Source organism: Aphelocoma coerulescens, assembly GCF_041296385.1.
Source record: "Aphelocoma coerulescens isolate FSJ_1873_10779 chromosome Z unlocalized genomic scaffold, UR_Acoe_1.0 ChrZ, whole genome shotgun sequence".
NCBI classification, from domain to species: Eukaryota; Metazoa; Chordata; class Aves; order Passeriformes; family Corvidae; genus Aphelocoma; species Aphelocoma coerulescens.
In genome coordinates, this window is record NW_027184085.1 from 1,144,114 (window position 1) to 1,164,618 (window position 20,505).

Here is a 20,505-nt window from a genome sequence, read left to right on the forward strand (position 1 = left end):
TTCCGTGGGTATCCATAAATCTCTGCAGCTTTGCAGGAGGTGTGTGAGCAGCTCAAAAGGGTGGGATTCATTCCCTCAGAGATTCAGGGAAACCTGAAGAGCTTTAGGGAAACTTTGGGGGAGAAGAATAGGGATTCTTTTGTTGCTGTTGGAAAAGCCCTCTGAGACCATGGAGGGGCACCAGCACTGCCCCCTGTCTCCAAGTGCCACATCCACAGGGCTTTAAATCCCTCCAGGAATGAGGGCTCCACCCCTGCCAGGCTGGACAGCCCTTTCCGTGAGGAAATGTTCCCTCATATCCAGCCTCACCCTCCCCTGGCACAGCTTGAAGCCCTTCCCTCTCAACCTGTCCCTGTTTCCTGGGGGCAGAGCCCAGTCCCCAGCTGGTTCCACCGTCCTCTCAGGGAGTTGTGGAGAGCGAGGGAACAAACAGGAGAGAGGAATATGGCATTATTCCAAGTCGGAATTCTGTGGCAAAATGATTTTCTCTTCCACATCCCAGGAGCGTTTTGTTTGTAGCATCACCCCAGTGTTTTGTAGCATCTCCCAGAACATTCCGGCTGCGTTCTGATGTTCCTTGGAAAGTTCCTGTTTTCACAGGCTCCCCAAACGACAGAAATTTGGGAATTTATTTATGCTGAAGCTCGGTGCAGATTTCTCCCAGCAAGGGAACAAAACAAGGCTAAAATAAGAAAGTCCCCTTTAACTCCTGGGGTCAGGAGCCCTCCCAGGGCATCCCAGTGTTCTGCACCAGCAATCACCGGATGCTTTGGGCTGGAAGGGTTTCTAGGGAGCAGGCACAGCTCCCACTATTCCAGGTTGCTCCAAGCCCATCCAGCGTGGCCTCGAACGCTTCCAGGAGCAGCCCCAGCCTCGTGCAGGGAGTTGCAGAGAGCCAGGAGGTGCCCAGATTAAAGGCTGGGATGAGGGCATGGAGCAGAGCTGGGAGAGCTGCGTCCGTGCACACAAAGTCTATGTCCTGGAAAATAGCTGTGTTTGGTTCCTGGGACAATGTGGGGAATTATGAGCTCACCCCCCGGCAGCACAATGGAATTCTTTGTTGGGAATATGACATTGGGAACAGTTCAGGTTTGTTTACGCTGCTGGTGTTGCAGAGTGGTGTCTCCAACTCTCCATGGATATTTGTGGAAGCTTTGGAAATTCAGGCAGAAAATGAAATGCCTGTTTGATTCCAGAAATGAATTTTCCAAGTATTGGAGGCCTTCATCCCGTCCTTCTTCCACATCACCTCCCTGCCTGTTGTTTTGGGCTTTTCTTCTCATGTCCTGATGATATTTAGAGCAAAACCTTCAAAAAAAGATGGGATCAATGGATGTGCATTTTAAATTTTCCAGTCCTTTAGCTTATCAAATATCCAGGTTTCTTCTTCCCTTGATCTTCCTCTTTAATCCTTCTTCTGTATTTTGTTGAGCTCGGTTTTTTCATGTAGTTTTTCAGCCTAATACTCGGATAAATCCAAGCTCTTTTGAAGAGCAAAACAGCAGGAAAGGTCTCAATCCACCAACCAGGCGTGTTGAAGTTAATTGGGATTAGCAGGCCCGGTGTAAGGTGTTTTGGGAAGCAGCAGTCCCAAAGTGGCTGTTTATCATGTTGGAATATGATAATAATCGGCAGTCCCGGATGCCCCCCACTCTCCCTGGTTTGGACACAATTCCTCTAAATCCCACGGCCTTTCTTAGGCTCACCTTGTTCCAGGTTGCCCACAGAAGCTGTGGCTGCCCCGTTCCAGGTTGGGTGGGGCTTGGAGTGGCCTGGTGGAGTGGAAGGTGTGGAATGGGATGATCCTTAGGTCCCTCCTAATGATTGGCTGATCCTGTAAATCCCACCTGATTTATCACGTATTTCCTGAGGAGAATTCCCAAACCTGCCCATGACAATTGCTGATGGGAATATCCCAGTGCTTAAATTTCCAGGAGCCAATGGCGGAAGCGTTGGAGTTCGTTGGGATAAATCCAGGTCCGAGAGTAAGGCACCAGGGAATTTTTGCCTTGACTTTGGTGTCATCGGGGTTTCACTGCCTTAAAGTAATCCAGCCCTGGAGAGGCCGTAAGAAATTCCTGGAATGAGGTTTAGGAGCTTCCAAACCTTCCGGATCACATCCATTTCCATGGGTAGGGAACCTTCCACCAAACCAGGGGCTCTGGAAGGTCTCTCCCGACCTTGACAGCGATTCCATGACCTTGTGAAGCTCTCAGTATCCCAGCTGAAAATTTAGGAGGTTGCAAAACTCCCGCTTTTTCCTCCAGCTGGAGCTTGCTTTGTTCTGGATCTGTGTTTCCACCTTCTTTCCCTCTGGAGCTCAGCTAAAGCCGGAGTGGTCGGAAACAACAACTCCATGTTGGGCTCCGATGGAGGAATTAGATAATCCGGGTTCCTGAAGGGGGCTGGATCTTGGGGCTTTTCTCGGGAAGCATGAAAGCCGGAGCCGCCTTCTCTGCCGATCCCCAAAGATTGTTTTAATGAGAACTAAAGGGCCTTTTTCCAATTACCAGGGAATAACTGGATTAAGTTCCTGGGTTATGTCAACCTGCTTGGATTTGATTAGGGAGAAAGAAATGGATTTATCCGTCAGGCTTACTTCATTAAGGCTCCTCATTGATGCTTCGCAGAGGGTCGGGAGCAGTTGGCACTTTTCGGGTGGAATACCAGGAAAATTGGGAGGCGGCTGGGATGCAACTCCAGCACAAGTCCCGGCTCGTCCCTTTCTGCAGGAGGGCAGGGATCCATGGGCCACTGGGAGGGAATCCCTCCCTCTGAGGGTGGTGCCACTGGCACGGCTTCCCAGAGAAGCCATGGCTGCCCCATCCCTGGCCGTGTTCCCGCTTGGAGCACCCAGCTCTGGTGGAAGGTGTCCCTGCCCATGCCGGCAGTGCGCTTGGATAATCCCTGAAATCCCGTCCAGCCCCACCCATGCCATGAGTCTGTGCTTTCTTCCCTTGGAGTGTCACTGAAAACGGACACCAGGGCCGTGTTCCTGAGGGCTGAGCCCTCCTGCTCCCTGCGGGATTTTGGGAGCCCTGCTCCGGCCTGGGATGCTGCCCATCGGAATCGATGGGGTAATATCCCGTGATGTGGAGCAGGAGACGGATCGGGGCTCCCCAGAGTTAATTGCCTGTTACATAACACAACTGATTTTTAAAAATCTGCCTAATTAACCTAATGGAATGGTTGATCGGATCTGTCAGGTAAATGATCCACAGTTTCTTTCCCTTTTTTTTTTTCCTGGAGCTTAATTAAATATTTACCTCCGAGTGTCTCGTGCTATTAACGTGTTCATCTGTTATGGAGAGAATAGAATTCCTAATTGGGGGAAAGAATTAAACTCCGCGAATGTGTCGGGTTTGGAATCTTGGAAATTGCCCGGATTCAGTGGCAGCACCCAGATTTTAAGTGCTCATGAGCTGCTCGGTTCCTCCAGCTGGAATTCCCACTGATCCTCGCACCTGGGTGGGTTTGCCATGGCGAAAGCGTGGGTTTAAGCAGTGTGGCCCAGTCCCTCCGTGTTTGCCCAGGGAAGCGTTCCAGGCCAGGTGGGGCAGGGCTTGGAGCAACCTGGGATAGCGGAAGGCGTCCCTGTGGCAGGGGATGGAAGTGCTTGGTCCTTAAAATCCCTTCCATCCCGCAGCGTTCAGTGGGAAGCGGAGAAGGAATATTGGGAATGGCCTGTTGTAGGCAGGGATGTGGCCCAGCCCTCCTGCATTCCTTGGGTGATGCTGGCGGGTAAAACACACATCCTGTACTTTCCCTTCCGCCTTCGTGCTGTCTGAAGTGTTTGTCGATCCCTGTTTTCTGCTGGAGACTTGGGAAGGATGGGAGCTGTTTCACTGAAGTCACTTTGGAGCCAGGAAGGAATTTCACTGCTCAGACCTCAGCATTCCTGAGGGTCCGGCTCCTTCCCGCCGTGAATTTCAATGAGTTCATTTAAGCCGGGGGTCAGGAGCCACTTCCTGGCCTCGGCTCCTCGTGCCTGGCTCTTAATTAAAGGCACCGGGAGATTAATTTGAAGCGTTAATTTCCCAGTGCCCTCACAAAAGGCGGGAATGATTTCCACCAAGCCTAAAGAACTTTTTTGTCCCCAGATGTAGAAGACAGAACTAGCTCAGGGTCCTGGGGGAATGCAGGACATCCGAGTCCATCCCGGGTAAGTAGAATCTAATCTTTATCCCCCAGCCACGCTTCCTGCAGATGGAAACGTGCGATCCTCGGGCTGAGCCGGCCGCGGAGCGTGCGGAAAAGCCGGCCTGGGAAGTTGGATTCTCATTAAAGTGGCTTCTTTTCATGTTCTAATATTTTAATATTCAAACCTGAGCCTGGCAGTGCGTTTGGCTCCGTGAGAAGCTGGGCAAGGGGGATGTGGCCCTGCCCACAGAATGGTGTTGGAATGAACTGGTCCATAAGGTCCCTTCCAACCCAAAGCATTCCATGATTCCATGATTTCTGTAAATATTAATTAACCATTATTGCTGGGGTCTATCAGCCCCCCACCCCAAAGGGGAGCAGAGGCTGCTCCCCACTCTTTCACTCTCTGCAGCTGGATTTTTAGGGATTTTTCAGGAGGGGAGGTGTTCCCAAGCCTGAGGAGAGAGGGCCAGCACCCATCCCTGTGCCGGGCCTTGCATTCCATGACCAAGCTGGAGAGGGGACACCAAGGCTGTCACCGGAGCAGCCGCATCCCTGCCCTTCCCGCCTCGGCCACTGCGCTGTGGGGTTCAAACCCTGCTCCTCGGCCGTGGCTGGAATTTGGGGCATTTTGGCACATCCCTCTGAGTGTTGGGCTATCCAAGCTCCAGCCCAGCCCACCTCTGCTCCAGGCTGGGAATGGGGCATGGCATCCCCCGTGCTCCCCGTGCAGGAGCGGAATTCCCTGTGGGAATGCAGCTTCCGAGCCGCTCTCCGGCTCGACGGTTGCTGGGATTTGTGAGACAGCTGGGCCCAGTCAGTTCAATTGTGCCTGTGGACAGTTATCCACATTTTTTCGACACCTTGGGATTGGGATGCCTTGGTGGGAAGAGCAGCTATTTCCAGCAGCGCAGCTGGATCCTCGCGAGCCGCCGCCAGCCCGGAGCAGCTCCATGGAAGCAGCCCCACTTCCCAGCCGGAGCATCCCAGCTCTGCCCTTCCTCCAGGCTGCCCGTGGCTCACAGATTATTCCCTGTTTATTCCCTACAAACACGTGGAATACGCCTAGGCCGGGCAAAAAGTGCCTTCCTCGTGCCCTTATTTACATTTGTTTCAATTGCTTCCTAATTGTTTCCCAATTAACTTGGAAGGATCAGGACTCTGGCAGCTCCAGGCCCTGGAATGGCGAGGAAGAGCAGGATCCCCGTCTTCATCCCCTCCTCATCCTCAGTCCTTCCCCTCACGGCAGCCGAAGGGGATCCCTCATTTCCCCCATGCCTGCCTCCGAGGAAGGAATCCCACCACCTTTTCTTCTTCCATGCTGCTTTGCATCCCTGACGTCATTCCCGCTTCCATCTGTCAGTTTGATTTTCCTGCCCTTTTTTTTCCCCTTGACACTTGTATTGCTTCCGAGGGAAAAATGTTTTGAAAAGGAAATTGGGAATTGGCACACACCGATTATTTCTGCCTCCAAACCCCTGAATGAAGTTGGGAGATAGAAAGAAAAGGAGCACGAGCCTGGGAAGGATTCGGGAATTTGAATCGAGGCTGGGCATTAAGTCGCGGAATTACTCCGCAAACAGCCTGACCTCGCTTTCTCCTGCTGGAATGGAATTTCCACAGCGGGAGACTTGGTTCCTCCGGAGCCTTTCTTCCATGTTCTGAGCAGGAAGACTCTTCGGAGAGGCCTTTATGCTGATTTGCCCCACACAGAATTTCAGGAACACCGTCCCAGGCCTCCAGTCAGGGTTCTCTTTCTGATGAACTGAACGTTAGAAACAGCACAGAAAGTGCTCCGGAATGTGTCATTCCAACAATCGACAGGGGAAAAATTCAAGGGAATGATGTTCCTTAGAGCAGCCTTCAAATGGAGGAGGGAATTGTGGACTTCTCGTTGGGGAAATGCTGTTCCAAGGTGTAAAACTGTGTTTTTTCCCGATTTCTCGGCAGAACTATGGAGATGGGACTCACTATGACCACATGGCGAGCAGAGACCTCGGCTCACACGACAATCTCTCTCCTCCCTTTGTCAATTCCAGAATACAAAGTAAGAACATGGAGTTTCCTCCCTTACTGGGGTGGGGGAAGTGGGATCAACGGACAAGAAATCAAATCCGGGGGGCTTCAAGCACTCAGCCTCATTTTTGGGGCTTGGCATGAGGGTGGGAACAGGGATGTGGTTTAATTTTCCATTTTTTAAGGTAGGCAAACTGTGCTGTGATGGTGTTTATTATTTTCTCTCCATTGATTTTATCTATTGTTGCTATCTGTAACCGTGTTTTCCTGCTGGGTCTGTGATGCAAAGTGAGGTTTGGCTTTTTCCTTGGACACACTCGGAACGGGGTTTTTAAAGCAGGACAAGCTTTTTGAAATCCTAATGAATAAATCCCAAAGGGAACAGAGAGAGAGGTGGTGGGGGACACTGGGAATGTTGTGTGGAGTGGGAGGGATCGTGCCTGGAGCTGTCCGAGGAACTCAGAGCTGGTGACAGGGTGGGGATCGGCCAGCAGCTGCACCGATGATCCTGGAGATCTTTCCCAACTGGAATGATCCCGGGATTCTGCGCTAAAAGGTTTGGACACCCCGTGATTATTTATGAGGGAGTCATCACTGCATTCTTTAATTAAGGCTGATTAATGAGTTCGATTAAAGTAAATAAATGATGTCAAAATACTGGTCGTGCTCAGGCTGGGCCAAGATCCCGCCCGTGCTCCATCCATGAGCGAACCAAACGCTTCCCTTTAAAGCCTTGAGCCCGCTCCAAGAGAAACACGGAGCTGTGGCTGCGATACATCATTCCTCAGCTCTAATATACATCCCTCATCCCCGAATATTGGGAAATAGTTGGGAGTTGTTGGATGGTGTTGGAGCTTGTAGCCGTCCGTGCGGGTTCCCAGCCAAAGCACGGTTACGGCACTTTGTGCAAGGCTCGGGAGAAGCCAAGGAAAGCCTGGAAATTTCAGCACTCCCTCCTGCACTCACGCCACGGGGCCCAGGGGAAACCACGGCTGCTTCCCAGTGCAGCCTTTAACTGGAGTCTGGGGAGCTGGGAAGGGTCTCTCCCTCTTCTCCCTGCCCCTGTGTTCCAGGGAATTCTCGCTCCTGCTTTTGCCAGCTCTAAGGAAAACGCCCTTTCCCCTCGGTTTAAGAAATAATGGCTTCATAAAAGCACAGCTGGAGGCACCTGGGCTAGGTAATAAGGATGTTCCTGAAGTTCCTGATGAGGAGCTGGGGAAGCCCCTGCTGGTTCTCCAAGGTCCTGCTCCATGCCCTCGGAGGGCTTTTCCCAGTGGAATGGGTGCACATATCCCTCCTGGGGATACCCAGGGCCTGGGCTGGGGGATCGTGATGCCTTCTGGGAATGGGAAGCCGTGAGCAGCCCCGGGCAGGACGCTGTGGTTCCGGGATGGTGTGTGGGAGCGTTGCCGTGCGCCGCTCGTGTCGGAATTTGGGATTTTGGGAGGAATCTAAACACTGCAGTGAGGGACGCTGCACAGGGCCCTTTGCTCAGACGAGGCTGCCGGCTCCGACTCCGCTTATTCCAACTGCTTCTCATCATTTCCCTTTTCCTGGCACCGCTCCGGGCTCTCCCCGGGAAGGGTCCCTGTACATTGGGGTGTTGGGGTGTTGGCACTGGCAGAGCTGTGCTGCCGTTTCCTTCCCACCCTTTCCTTCTGGTCCAGAGCCTGACAGTCATCCTGCTTGAACTGGTTTATACTGGTGTGTTCTCTTGGCTTGGATGGACTTGCTCCCGATGGGAAGTGATGGGGACGGGATCATGGAATTATTAGGGCTGGAAAAGAGACCACTGAGCCCAGCCAAGGCCACCACTCATCCATGTCCCAGCTCCAGATGTGCTGGTGCTTCCCACTGCCACTCCCGTTCCCAGGTGTCCTCTTTGGGAATGACCTTATCCTGCTAAATCCTCTTCCCACACGGAGGAACTTGCTTTTAAACCCTCACAGGGCATTTTCCTGCAAGGAGCAGCTCCGGGAGCATTGGGACAATGCTCTCAGGCACAGGCTGGGGTTGTTGGGATTGCCCTGTGCAGGGCCTGGAGCTGGACTGGATGATCCCCGTGGATCCCTTCCAAGTCAGCAGATTCCACGATTCTATGATTAGATGCGGGTTCTGGGTGCCACTGATTTATGGGGTGACCTTTGGAGCTCCTCTGGGAATATTCTGCCATGGTTGTTGTGGTCACAGTGGGACAGCTGCCGGTTCTTTAGAATTCCATCCCTCCCCTCGCTTTGCCAAGCAGGAATATTTAGGTTTGTGCTTCCAAGTGCTCCAAACAACCCCAAACTCCACCCAGTGTTCCTTGGCTGCTCCGTGCCCATGCCCATTTTTAATGGGATTTTCCCCGTCTCGGTCGGAACATCGCCGCGGCCGATGCTTTTCATCCCGGCAGCTTTGATTCCGTTCCCGTTGTTATGAGGAGAACTGGAATTTTTTGCAGATTAGTGAAGTTTACCCAACACAGCATTAAAAGGCCTCGCTTTCAATTGCTAAACTGTAAACATTTGGGATGAAATTTTCCATGCTGTGGATCTGACTCAGCCCGCTCCGTGTTTTTTTAACCTTCTGCAGGAATGATTTCAACATTTCCTCAAATGGGATTACATTGCAGCCTGGCAGATTCGGCATTTTCTCCCTCAGTGTCTGGCACGGCGGGAACATTAATTCCTTTTCACACCACCTCTGTTATGGCAGGTGGCTTCGCTTCCCGCTCTGCAGCTGGGAAAGGGGCACAGGGAACCCGGAGGGAAACAGCCCAAACTGTCCAGGAATGTCAGGGACGGGGCTTGGAGCAGCTTTGTGCTGCCTTCCGAGTCGTGGAATCATGGAATGGTTTGGGATGGAAGGGATTTTAAGGATCATTTCATGCCCACCCCTGCGATGGGCAGGGACACCTTCCACTGTCCCAGGCTGCTCCAAGCCCCATCCAGCCTGGCCTTGGACACTGCCATGGACTCTTCATCCTTGGAGATATTCCAAACCCAAACCCCACATGATCTCCTGGAGCCTTGAAAGATGCTTAAAAACGCTTTGTAGGAGCCACAAAGGCGGAGATGGAAAAATTCCCGTTCCCAATCAAGAGTTAATGGATTTGTAAGTGCTGCCAGTCAGGATTCCGAGCTCAGCATTCAACTGCGGTCCCGGAGAAAAGAAATGACAAGGACATCTCCATTTCTTTGGGAAGCAGCAGCAGATGTATAAATAGAAACTGTCGACTGTGGCAATTCATGTGCAGGAGCAAAGCCTTGAAATATGAGTTTGTCCTACAGACTTTTCAGGGAAGTTTACATTCCTTGGGATTTGTACTTAAACAAGCATTTTTAAGGAGTTATTTTGTGTGACAGCCTACAGTTGGCGTCTCTGGAGGCAAAAGGAGCAGCCTCCGGCCCTTAATCCTGGGCTCCTGCCATAATCCTGGGCTCCTGCCATAATCCCAGGCTCCTGCCCTAATCCTGGCCTCCTGCCCATAATCCTGGGCTCCTGCCATAATCCTAGGCTCCTGCTGTGATCCCAGGCTCCTGCCCTAATCCCTGGCTCCTGCCCATAATCCCAGGCTCTTGCCCTAATCCTGGGCTCCTGCCCTAATCCTGGGCTCCTGTCCATAATCCCAGGCTCCTGCCATGATCCCAGACTCCTGCCTTGATCCCAGACTCCTGCCATAATCCCAGACGCCTGCCTTGATCCCAGACTCCTGCCCATAATCCTAGGCTCCTGCCTTGATCCCAGACTCCTGCCTTGATCCCAGACTCCTGCCCATAATCCCGGGCTCCTGCCATGATCCCAGGCTCCTGCCATGATCCCAGGCTCCTGCCATAATCCCAGACTCCTGCCTTGATCCCAGACTCCTGCCCATAATCCTAGGCTCCTGCCTTGATCCCAGACTCCTGCCATGATCCCAGACTCCTGCCTTGATCCCAGACTCCTGCCCATAATCCCGGGCTCCTGCCTTGATCCCAGACTCCTGCCTGTAACCCGGCTCTGCCTTCTCAGCGACCCAGAAATGCTCTGATTTCTAGGCTCCAGTGCTCTCTCCAGGCTCCAGTGCTCTCTCCAGGCTCCAGTGTCTCTGTCTCCTGCATAGGGAAGCAGCTTTCCCAGTAAAATCCAGCAGTTAACAAGCTCCTGCCTTTTCCAGGGATTATTGGAGCTTGGCTTTCCAAGGAGCTTTTGTTGCTGTTCTCCAGCTGAGCTGAGGCTGGGAGCAGAGGGAATTTTGAGCTCCCAACTGTTTGGGTATTGAGAGAAACCTGGAAGTGACTTCCTGAAAATATTCCTGAAGAGCGAAGGGCTCCCATTTGTAGATCTCTTGCATTTGGGAAGTGGGAAGGGGTTGGAATAAGATGAACTTTTAAAGTCCCTTCCAACACAAACGGTTCCACGATCCGAAATAATGACTAAAAGAAAGGCAACACAAAAAATGCAAACCAAGTTAAAAGCACTCCCAAAAGGAGGGTTTAGAAATGAATTCCTGCCTTTTGGGGTTTTCTGGCTGGAGTTGTTGTGGCTGCAGTGGCTGCAGCCCCTTAATGACTGTGCATCACCTTGAGGTCCCGACGCTCTTCGGGGGGACACGACCGGCTGCGGGCAGAGATTTGCATTACAGCTGGAAAATGGACATGTGGGAAAATCTGGGAAACAAAACAAATTTGGTGAATTAGTGGGTCATTTCCATAGGCAGTCACGCTCCGTTAAGCAGGGAAAAACAAAGGGTTTGTTATGCTCTTAGTTAAAGCCCAGAGTGTCCAACAAAGCCGAGTTTAATTAATAAGCATTCGCAGCCCAGCCCTGAAGTCTGAACTTCCCAGCATGGAGAGATGGGGAATTAAAGGAGGAGTTAGATAAATAAAATCAACTTTTTGGGGGAGCTTTGGCTGGATTGTGCTGGAAAAAGAGCCGGAGCTGCCGGTGCCAGGGCCGGGGGGGGCTGAGCCTTAGTGCCGGCCGTGCTTTAGGCCGTGCTTAAAACTCTCGGCATCCCCTCCGGGCTTTTCCCTCTCCATCCAGGACAAAAGGTGAGCCTTCCTCTCCCTTGTCTGGAAGCAAACAATCCTCTGGATTTTTGGAGTTCAGGTTTTCATTCCCTCCTGGCGGCTTTTTGGGGAAGCGCTCTTCCCTCGGCCGCGTTGGGTCGGAGGCACGGAGGGGATGAGATCCGAGGGGAAGGAGCTCCGGTGGGGAGGATAAAACGGGGCTGACGGGAGGCCACGGGAATTCTCCCCAGCCTCATGCCAGCAGATCCCTCTCGCCATATGGTCGGAATTAGGGACAGCACCGGTTCTCACACCAGACGAGGCAGCCGGGACTGGGGCCGGGCTTTGATCCCGGGACCATGCGAAATAAAAAGCTCCGGAGCACGGGTTTAACAGGAACCAGCAGGACTTTAATTAGATTATATTCCTTCCTAACTGAAATCAGAGTATTCCCATTTATTCCTTTCTCCTGCAAACTTTTACTGTGCAGCTGCGGTCTGAATATTCCCTGGTCCTAAAAAAGAGGGATATTCTGGGAAGCGAACGTGGTGATTCAGTGTGAGGAGGAAGAAGAAATTAGGCTGACAAAATACTCCAGTTTTGCCGGCGTGTGTGTTTGTATTTCTCTTTGTATTTTGTGGGAATTATCCAGGAGGAACGGGCTGGATTAAAAATGAAAGGCAAGGAAGGAAACGGGGAATAAAAGATGTAAAATGCCGGATTCGGGGAAGGGAAGCGAAGGGAAAAGCAGGGGCAGGCCCGAGGTGAAGATAAACAATCACGACGATGCAGAAAGAGGAGGAGGCCAGGACAGGGAATTTTAGGACCTCTTAGATCTGGAAAGGGGAATTTATTGACAGATGATGTAGACACTGCTAAAAAATAAATGGATTTTTCGCCTCAGTGTTCACAAAAGAGGACGGGGAACAGATGCCAGAATCGGCTCTAAATTTCCCAGGAGAGAGGCAAGAAATATTGAAGGAAATAGGGATTATTCCAGACTGGGTGATCACACGGTGGGTGAGAACATCAGCGCACGGATTAAACCAGAGAGGAGCCATCCCAGAATTCCTAAGTAAAGAAAAAAAGGTCTGTGTCGTGTGCACGGGGAAAACATCCAACTGTCCAACTCCTGCCCATCCTCAGTGCCCTCAGCTTCCACAGGGACAGCCCTGGCGGCAGCCTTTGTTCCCAAATTCCTCTAAAATGTGTTTTCCAGCAAGGAATTCAGCCTGCTGGGTGGGAGACTGGGTTTGGGGCCGTCCATAAGCAACAGCTCGCACGGGGCAGGAGGAATTTCGCTCTGAGGGAACCCTCCAGCTCAGCAAACAGCCGGTGAATTTTTCCAAATGGTTTCCCAGATACGGTGTATTCCCGGCTGGAGCACCGTGTCCAGCTCTGGAGCCCACTACAGCACAAGGACGTGGAGCTGCTGGAGCCAGTCCAGAGGAGGCCACGGAGCTGCTCTCCAGGCTGGGAGAGCTGGGAATGCTCAGCCCAGAGCAGGGAAGGCTCCAGGGAGAGCTCGGAGCCCCTGGCAGGGCCTAAAGGGGCTCCAGGAGAGCTGCAGAGGGACTGGGGACAAGGCATGGAGGGACAGGACACAGGGAATGGCTTCCCAGTGCCAGAGGGCAGGGACAGATGGGATATTGGGAAGGAATTGTTCCCTGTGAGGGTGGTGAGGCCCTGGCACAGGGTGCTTCTGGATCCCTGGCAGTGTCCAAGGCCAGGCTGGAATAACCTGGGATAGGGGAAGGTGTCCCTGCCATGGCAGGGCGTGGAACAAAACGAGCTTCCAAGTCCCTTCCCACGCAAACCATTCCATGATCTTTGAGCTTCTCCCGAGCACGTTTTTAGAATTCCCCTGGAATTCGGTGTGGAGTTCTTTGTGCGGAACAGAACCAGAGCTTTGATCAGCCCAGAGCTCTCGACTCCCGCAGCCTGAGTGTTCTTGGGCTCAGGTCGGGCCGGGAGTTCCCTTGCTGCCCCGTCCCGCTGGGAAGCCGGGATATTCGGGATGTGCTTTGTGGGCCCATAAACGTTAGCGATGCGTGGCAGCCCCAGCTGCCTCTCCCCGTTTAACCACCCCGTCCTTCCCACTCGGATTTGTGGGATTGGCTTCCCCCTCCTCGCCTGGCAGAAGGCTTCTTCGCCCGACTTTGATATTTTTTTCCATGTGGAATGGTTTTGATCCCGCTCTGCAGAGCTGTCATCGCCCCCCGAGCGGCTGCGATTCCAGGGCCGGCCCATGTGGCGCACACCTGGAGAATGTTGGGAAGGACTCGGCTTTGAAGCTCCGCTCGTTCCCTCCTCCCAGGCCACATTTTTCCTCCATCGTGTAATGGGATTTGCTGAGGAGACAGAACGAGGGGAACAAGCTGCACTTAAAAAGAGGGAATATCAAATCCAGCTTTGGTGGATCTGGGCAGGAGAGTCCTCAAGGCAGAGCCCTGGACTTGGCCATGGCTCTGTCTGGTTCTAAAAACACTAAAAATTTGCTATTCCTTGAATTTATTTTTTATAGAATTTGGGTTGGAAGGGATCTTAAACATCATCAGTTCCACTGCCACGTTTGTGGTAACGCTTTCAAGGTGGACTCACGGAATTGGTCAGGTTGGAAAAGGGCTTTAAGGTCATCAGCCACCAGCTCCGCGTTAAAGTGCGGAGTGAAAGAACTCCTGGAGCGGAGAGGGAGAGCGCAAGGAGAAGGGGAGGAAAGGAGAGATGTGCTGGGGGAGGTATTTGGAGCAAGATGGTGGTGCAGGAGAGGCCATGGGATTATTCCAGATGAATCACAGAATCCTAAAACGGCCTGGGTTGGAAGGGATTTTCAGGACTCTGCCATTCTGCCCCATGCAGTGAGCAGGGACCCCTTCCACCATCCCAGGGGCTCCTGGAGCACTTCCAGGGGCTGGATCCCCACAGCTGTGGGTGTGGCACAGGCGGATGGATGCCCCTCTCCTCCCGACTGCGGGAGAGCAGCCAGGCATGGATGGAGACAGGAATGAGGGGCTGTGGGATCCTGGGGAGCTTTGAACATGTCCAAAGGACTTCTCCCATGGGTGAGGAGCGAAAGGGGGTGATAGGAACCTGCTTCTGTGCCATGGAACAGAGCAGAGTGGGAACCCGGACTCTGCTGGGGCTGGAAATCCCTAAGGAATACTGAGAGCCTCTTCCATGCTCCGCGTGGACTCGTGTTCCTGCTTAACGAGAGCGCCGCATCCGAGGGCTGATGGGAACCAGCACATCCCAAGCTCCCCCGGCCTGGAACAGCTTTGGTCGGTCTTTTGGGGCTTTCCTTTTCCTCCCCTTCCCACCCCCCGGAGTTAACGAGGTGCAGTCCGTGCGGAAAGGTTGAATCAAAGTCAAAGGGAAGTCCTTTGGCGCTTGGTGGGGATGAGGGAGGCCGCATCCGTAATCCTGCCGCGGTCCTCGTCACCTTATTATTAGAGCTGTGTAAATCTGGCGAGGATTTGTATTTGCCAAATATACCCTGGCCTACATCGGGGCTTATATTTGGAATCAGGGCCAGTTTTCACGCCTGTGCAGTCGGGAATTTTTGCCAGTTCGAGGCATAACAACAGGAAAGAGGATAATGAAGGACAGAGGAGTCAGGGAAGGCGAGAACTCGGGATGGGAGGAACTAGGCACAAAAGACAAAGGAATATGGAACACATTCCTCCTTTCCTGCTCCTTCCTTCCTGAATATCCTTTATTTTCCTGTTCATGCTTTGGTGTCACTCTGTTAAAGGAAATTCCTCCGCTCTCCATGGGATGGCCACAGGCAGATCCCGGTGGGATTTTCCTAAATTAAGGACTGCGAAGCTGTGACTTCCCAAGGTCAGCAGGAGAATCCAGGGTGGAACTGGATGAAATCCCAGTGGGGAGGTACAGGGAGCCCAGGTGTGGGTGGACAGAGAGCCCAGGCCTGCGTCGCTGTTCCTCAGGGATAATTATCCGTCTCCTCCGGCTGCATGGGATGGGTGGAGCGGGGCATAGCGGGCTTGGGGTCCCGTCTGCAGTGGTGATTCACTGCTCGCTGCCTTGGAGAGGCTCGGACGTGACGCGGGAGTCGCGCAGGGATAGGGACCAGCAGAACCACGGCATCGTGGCACGGTTTGGGTGGGAAGGGACCTTGGGGATCATCTCATTCCCAGCCCTGCCGTGGGCAGCGGCACCTCCCGCTGCCCCAGGCTGCTCCCAGCCCCAGTGTCCAGCCTGGCCTGGGACACTGCCAGGGATCCCGGGGCAGCCACAGCTGCTCTGGGCACCCTGGGCCCCTGGATGCCTGGCAGGGTGCAAGGCCGGGCTGGACACGGATGCTGCTCCAGCTGTGTCAGGAAGCTCCGAGGGAACGGGGATGTCCGGAATGCGGATCAGTGCCGTCCCTGGGCAGCAGGTGAGGCAGCAGGAGCGCAGGGAGCACAGCACGCACCCATGGTTATTTATCCCCTGCGAGCCGTACCTCGTACAAAGGACATCGAATCCCGGTAATTATCCGGGAAGGGGGAGGAGATGGGTGTTTTAGTGCCTTTGATCTGGAGCTGGAATGGGCTCGGCTTTGGGAAATTTCCTTTGAAAGGATCCGGCGCTCACATCTGCTTTTCGTACCGCCATTCCTTTGGAGCCAAGAAAAAGGGGCAGCTTAGCCATGCAAATGTGTGGGGAAAACAATGCTGGGCAGCACCTCTGGCCGGCTGGGTGGGACAAAACCAACTCACAGCTTTCCCGGGAAAATCGGCTGCTTCATAACGAGCTTGGAATTTTCATCTCAGTGCCTTCATGTCTTCCTCGAATCCTCTCAGAAATTCCAGTTTCTCTTTATATTATTAATGCAGCAGCTGTTGCCGTTCAGGCAACTTCCAAAGGACTGGCAAATTCGGGGGGAAAAAAGGGACTTCTTTCAACTTGGGAAGCTTTAGCGTTGCTTTCTGGAGTGTCTGGATGGGGAGCAGGTATCCCCACATTCCACTGGCATGTGGGATCCTTCCCAAGTCTCCACAGGGGATTTGATCCTTCATCTCTGTGTTCCTGAAATTTCCAAAAGGCTTTCTCCCGGTTCATTTTCCAAACACAAGTCACAGCTCTTCCCTCTCTGGTTGCCTGGATTTCTGTGGGATTTCTGTGGCTCTTCCCGGGTTTTGTTAGGAGGTGGGAAGGGGCTGGGGTGGCAGGCGACACTGGGGTTGTGCTGGTGCTGTGGCTGGGATTCGTTCCCATTCCAGCCGGGTGAGACAGGCAGCGCTGCATCAGGGTCATCCATCGTTCCTCCTCCTGGAATCGGGGAAAACACCTTGGGATGCAAGTTAGGTGGGATGTGGTATCCATAGGGAACAGAGCTCCGGGCTCTTCCTTGGCATTGGCCAGCCTGGAGAAGGGGAGGATCCAAGGAAACCTCAGAGCCCCTGGCAGGGCCTAAAGGGGCTCCAGGAGAGCTGCAGAGGGACTGGGGACGAGGATGGAGGGACAGGACACAGGGAATGGCTTCCCAGTGCCAGATGGGGTATCAGGAAGGAATTCCTGGCTGGGAGGGTGGGGAGGGGCTGGGACAGAATTCTGAGAGCAGCTGTGGCTGCCCCTGGACCCCTGGCAGTGTCCTGGGCCAGGCTGGAATAACCTGGGATAGGGGAAGGTGTCCCTGCCCTGGCAGGGCATGAACGGGATGAGCTTCACCTCCCTCTGAACCCAAACCATTCCATGAGCCCCACCGAAGCTGGCATCTGTTCCCAACCTTTGGGAAAACCTTGGAGCATCACCTCCAGGGCTGAGGTGCCCTGGGCACGGTGTGGCAGCGCCGGTTGTGAAGATGTCAGTGGGAGCGGGGTGGGAAGGAGAAGGAGGAGGAGGAGGACGAGGAGAAGGAATGGAAGGAGAGGGAAGGGAAGGAGGGAAGGGAAGGAGAGGAGAGGGAAGGAGGGAAGGGAAGGAGAGGAGAGGGAAGGGAAAGAGGGAAGGGAAGGAGAAGGAAGGAGGGAAGGGGAGGAGAGGGAAGGGAAGTAGAGGAGAGGGAAGGGAAGGAGAGGGAAGGGAAGGGGAGGAGAGGGAAGGGAAGGAGAGGGAAGGGAAGGAGAGGGAAGGGAAGGAGAGGAGAGGGAAGGGAAGGGAAGGAGAGGGAAGGGAAGGAGAGGGAAGGGAAGGAGAGGGAAGGGAAGGAGAGGGAAGGAGAGGGAAGGAGAGGGAAGGGAAGGGAAGGAGAGGGAAGGGAAGGAGGGAAGGAAAGGAGAGGGAAGGGAAGGAGAGGGAAGGGAAGGAGGGAAGGGGAGGAGAGGGAAGGGAAGGAGGGAAGGAAAGGAGAGGGAAGGGAAGGAGAGGGAAGGGAAGGAGGGAAGGGGAGGAGAGGGAAGGAGGGAAGGGAAGGAGAGGGAAGGGAAGGGAAGGAGAGGGAAGGGAAGGAGGGAAGGGGAGGAGAGGGAAGGGGAGGAGAGGGAAGGGAAGGAGAGGGAAGGGAAGGAGAGGAGAGGGAAGGGGAGGAGAGGGAAGGGGAGGAGAGGGAAGGGAACGAGAGGAGAGGGAAGGGAAGGAGAGGGAAGGGAAGGGAAGGAGAGGGAAGGGAAGGAGGGAAGGGAAGGAGAGGGAAGGGAAGGAGAGGGAAGGGAAGGAGAGGAGAGGGAAGGGGAGGAGAGGGAAGGAGAGGGAGCTGCGTGCAGCTGAGGTCCTGCGGGACGGGCTGGCAGCGGGGTCAGCGGTGGCGGGCCGAGTGGCTGTGTGTGACAGACTGTGAAATGGGGCGTTGCTGCGCGGCTGCGCCGCACCTGGGCCCTTCAGCTGTGATTGATTGGCTTGGTCATGTGGAATGGGCCCATCTGCTCCTGCTCCTCGCCTGTTTGTTCCAGCCGCAGCCCCTTCCCGGCGCCGCCGGGCCATCCGCGCGCTCCGGAGCCGGAGCCGCGCTCGGACCCACCGAAAAGCGGCCGCGGCCGAGGCCGGGGAGCGGCGGCTCCCGCGAGGATTCGGGGCCGGCCGCTCCCGGCTGGCAGGAGCCTCGGCTAGCGACTCTTACTGCGGCGAGGAGTTTTCTTGTACCCGAGCCAATGCTTAATTAAAACCGCTGACATCATGGTGTTATAATTAAGCGTGGCATTAATTAAGCTGGAATAACGATTTTTTTTTTTATTAAGAGCTGCTCCGATTGTGGAAGCGGCAACAACAAAAAAAAAAAAAAATCCCAAATAATTTGAGATGAACCCAGGAGAAATCCGTCCCCGTGCTCCTGCTCCCCGGAGTGGGTTGGGAACGGGAGGAGCGTCGGCCACGGAAAGTTTGGGGGGGATTCGGCGCGAGCTGTCGGGAAATTTGGGGGATTATTTCCCTTTTCCCTGTTTTTTTCCCTTTTCCCCCAAAACTGCTGATCGGCTCCTGGCATTCTGATGGCTAATTATGCATCGGAGAGCTTCGACAGCTGCATTCATCATCATAAAATGTAATAATTAATGACATTCCAACAAAGAAAAATATGCAAATGAGAACTCATTAGCATTTTCATATTCAGCTTTGATAATGCTTTTGCTGACAAGGTTGTAATTAATGAAAATTCATGTCGCAGTCAGGAGATTGGATCGGTTTCATTCCGCTCACAATTCCCAAATGCTTGCATTATGGAAAATCGGCGGCTCTGCCAACTTTTTCAGGGAAGAAAAAAACACACACACACACTAAAAGCACCAGATGCAAATGAAGGGGAGGGAGCCGTTAACTCCTTCCAGCCCTGGCCCCCTCCCAAAAAAAAAAAAGCCGGCAAGAAAAACAACCCCGATTTCCACGCACCAGCAGCAGCAATACAGGAATTTCGGGAAAACTTTTTCCCCCTCTTTCAATCCCCTTTGACTCCGAGCGCTGCCGGGCCCTGCTCTCTCCCAGCCTCATCTCGTTCTCTCCCCGGTTGTTTGTGCATCCAAGGGTTCCTCGTGCCCGGACAGATCCCTAGGCCCGGAGAGCAGGATCCCATCCCAGCTGCTCCTGCTGCTTCATCCCGGCATTCCCATCCCTGCCTCTGGCCCTCGGTTTCCGACAGGGCCTCCAGGAATTCCGCCTCTCCGGACTGGGGCAGCGGCCGGAGCCATGTCCCGGTGTCCGTGCGTGCCGCAAGCCCGGCTGCTCCGCAGGGGAGCACCGTGGGGAGCTCTCGGTGCCAGCGCAATTCCAGAGGATATTCCAGGATAGCCTGGAATTGCAGCTCCCTGCACTGGCACTGGCTGTGTGTGTCCGTTCGCCCCAGCCGGGGATCCAGGGGGGAGTGGGAAGGTGACGCTGCTCCAGGGATGTGTGTGATCCGCAGCGATTCCACAATTCCCGGGCCCGGGAAAGGACAATTCCCTCTCTTCGCTGCCCACCGGCTCTTCCAGCATCCATTCTTCCCAAACAATCGGATTTTTTAGGGCCTTTCGGTAGCTCACACTTTAGAGCTGGATTTATATTTCGATATAAAAGCATTGATGGGTTGGAATGCTCGGGTTTTATTTTTTGGGATAATTTCCTTTGGGATGGGCAGGATGCCCAGGCAGATGGTGTAATGGCACCTGTAAGCAATCGGAATAGATCCGTTCATCCCGACATTTCTGGGAGCTTTTTAATTCCCTTCTCTGCAGAACAACTGGGATTTGGGCTTCTCCCCCCCCCCTCCCCCCCAAATCCATGGGTTTGGGCTCAGCGATAAAAATCTGGGATGTAAAAAATGTTGAAACGACATCGACTGAAATGTTGGGGTAGTTAACAAAACAAACTGGGAATAAAGGAGGAGGGATACACGGAGGGAAAACCACATTTATTTGTTTGGACCCAAAATAATTTCAATTTTTAAAAATTCCAACTTTGGATCAAAAAGGCGACGAGATAAAAAAAAACAAATTCCCAATTTTCCAAAGAATATATTGGAATATATCGTGGCTCCTCCTTGGGGAATGGGGCTTTGGGAAGCTGGGAAGACATTCCCTACACGCTCCGGTTCATCGTTGTTTGTTCCCAGTGAGGAATTTGGGGCGGGATAAGGGGAGAAATATTTGGATTTTATTCCCAAAAAACCTGGGAATACATTACCAAGCTTAAATAAATATCCAAGGATGTTCTGATGGCTTTCCATGGGAAGGACGGAAGGAAACCGTGGTTTTTCATTTCCTTTCCTTTCATTGCTGGGGAACGGGAAGCAATGGGATGTGGAACAGAAGCAGGCCCGAGAGCACTGCGTCAGAAATGAGGGATCCTTTCCAGGGGGAAAAGGGAATTTAAGGGATTCAAGGAATGAATCCAAAATAAGGGAAATAGTGGGACAGTTGCTGCTGGATTTGGTGAAGCCCATTCCCGACTCCATCGCGGCAGACTCTGGGATCGCAGAGCCTCCCTAGGAATTCTCCCTGGCTTTTCCAAAGCCTGGCAAAGGATA

General features: G+C 53.4%; 1 protein-coding gene across 1 annotated transcript in view; it reads left to right on the forward strand.

The window, feature by feature from the left end:
• TCF4 (transcription factor 4) overlaps window positions 1-20,505 on the forward strand; it is an 82,873-nt gene that overhangs the window by 34,480 nt on the left and 27,888 nt on the right. The window contains exons 4-5 of the mRNA XM_069001513.1: window positions 4,101-4,162; window positions 6,091-6,187. Coding sequence (XP_068857614.1) covers window positions 4,101-4,162; window positions 6,091-6,187 — 159 coding nt within the window. The remainder of the gene's footprint in view (window positions 1-4,100; window positions 4,163-6,090; window positions 6,188-20,505) is intronic.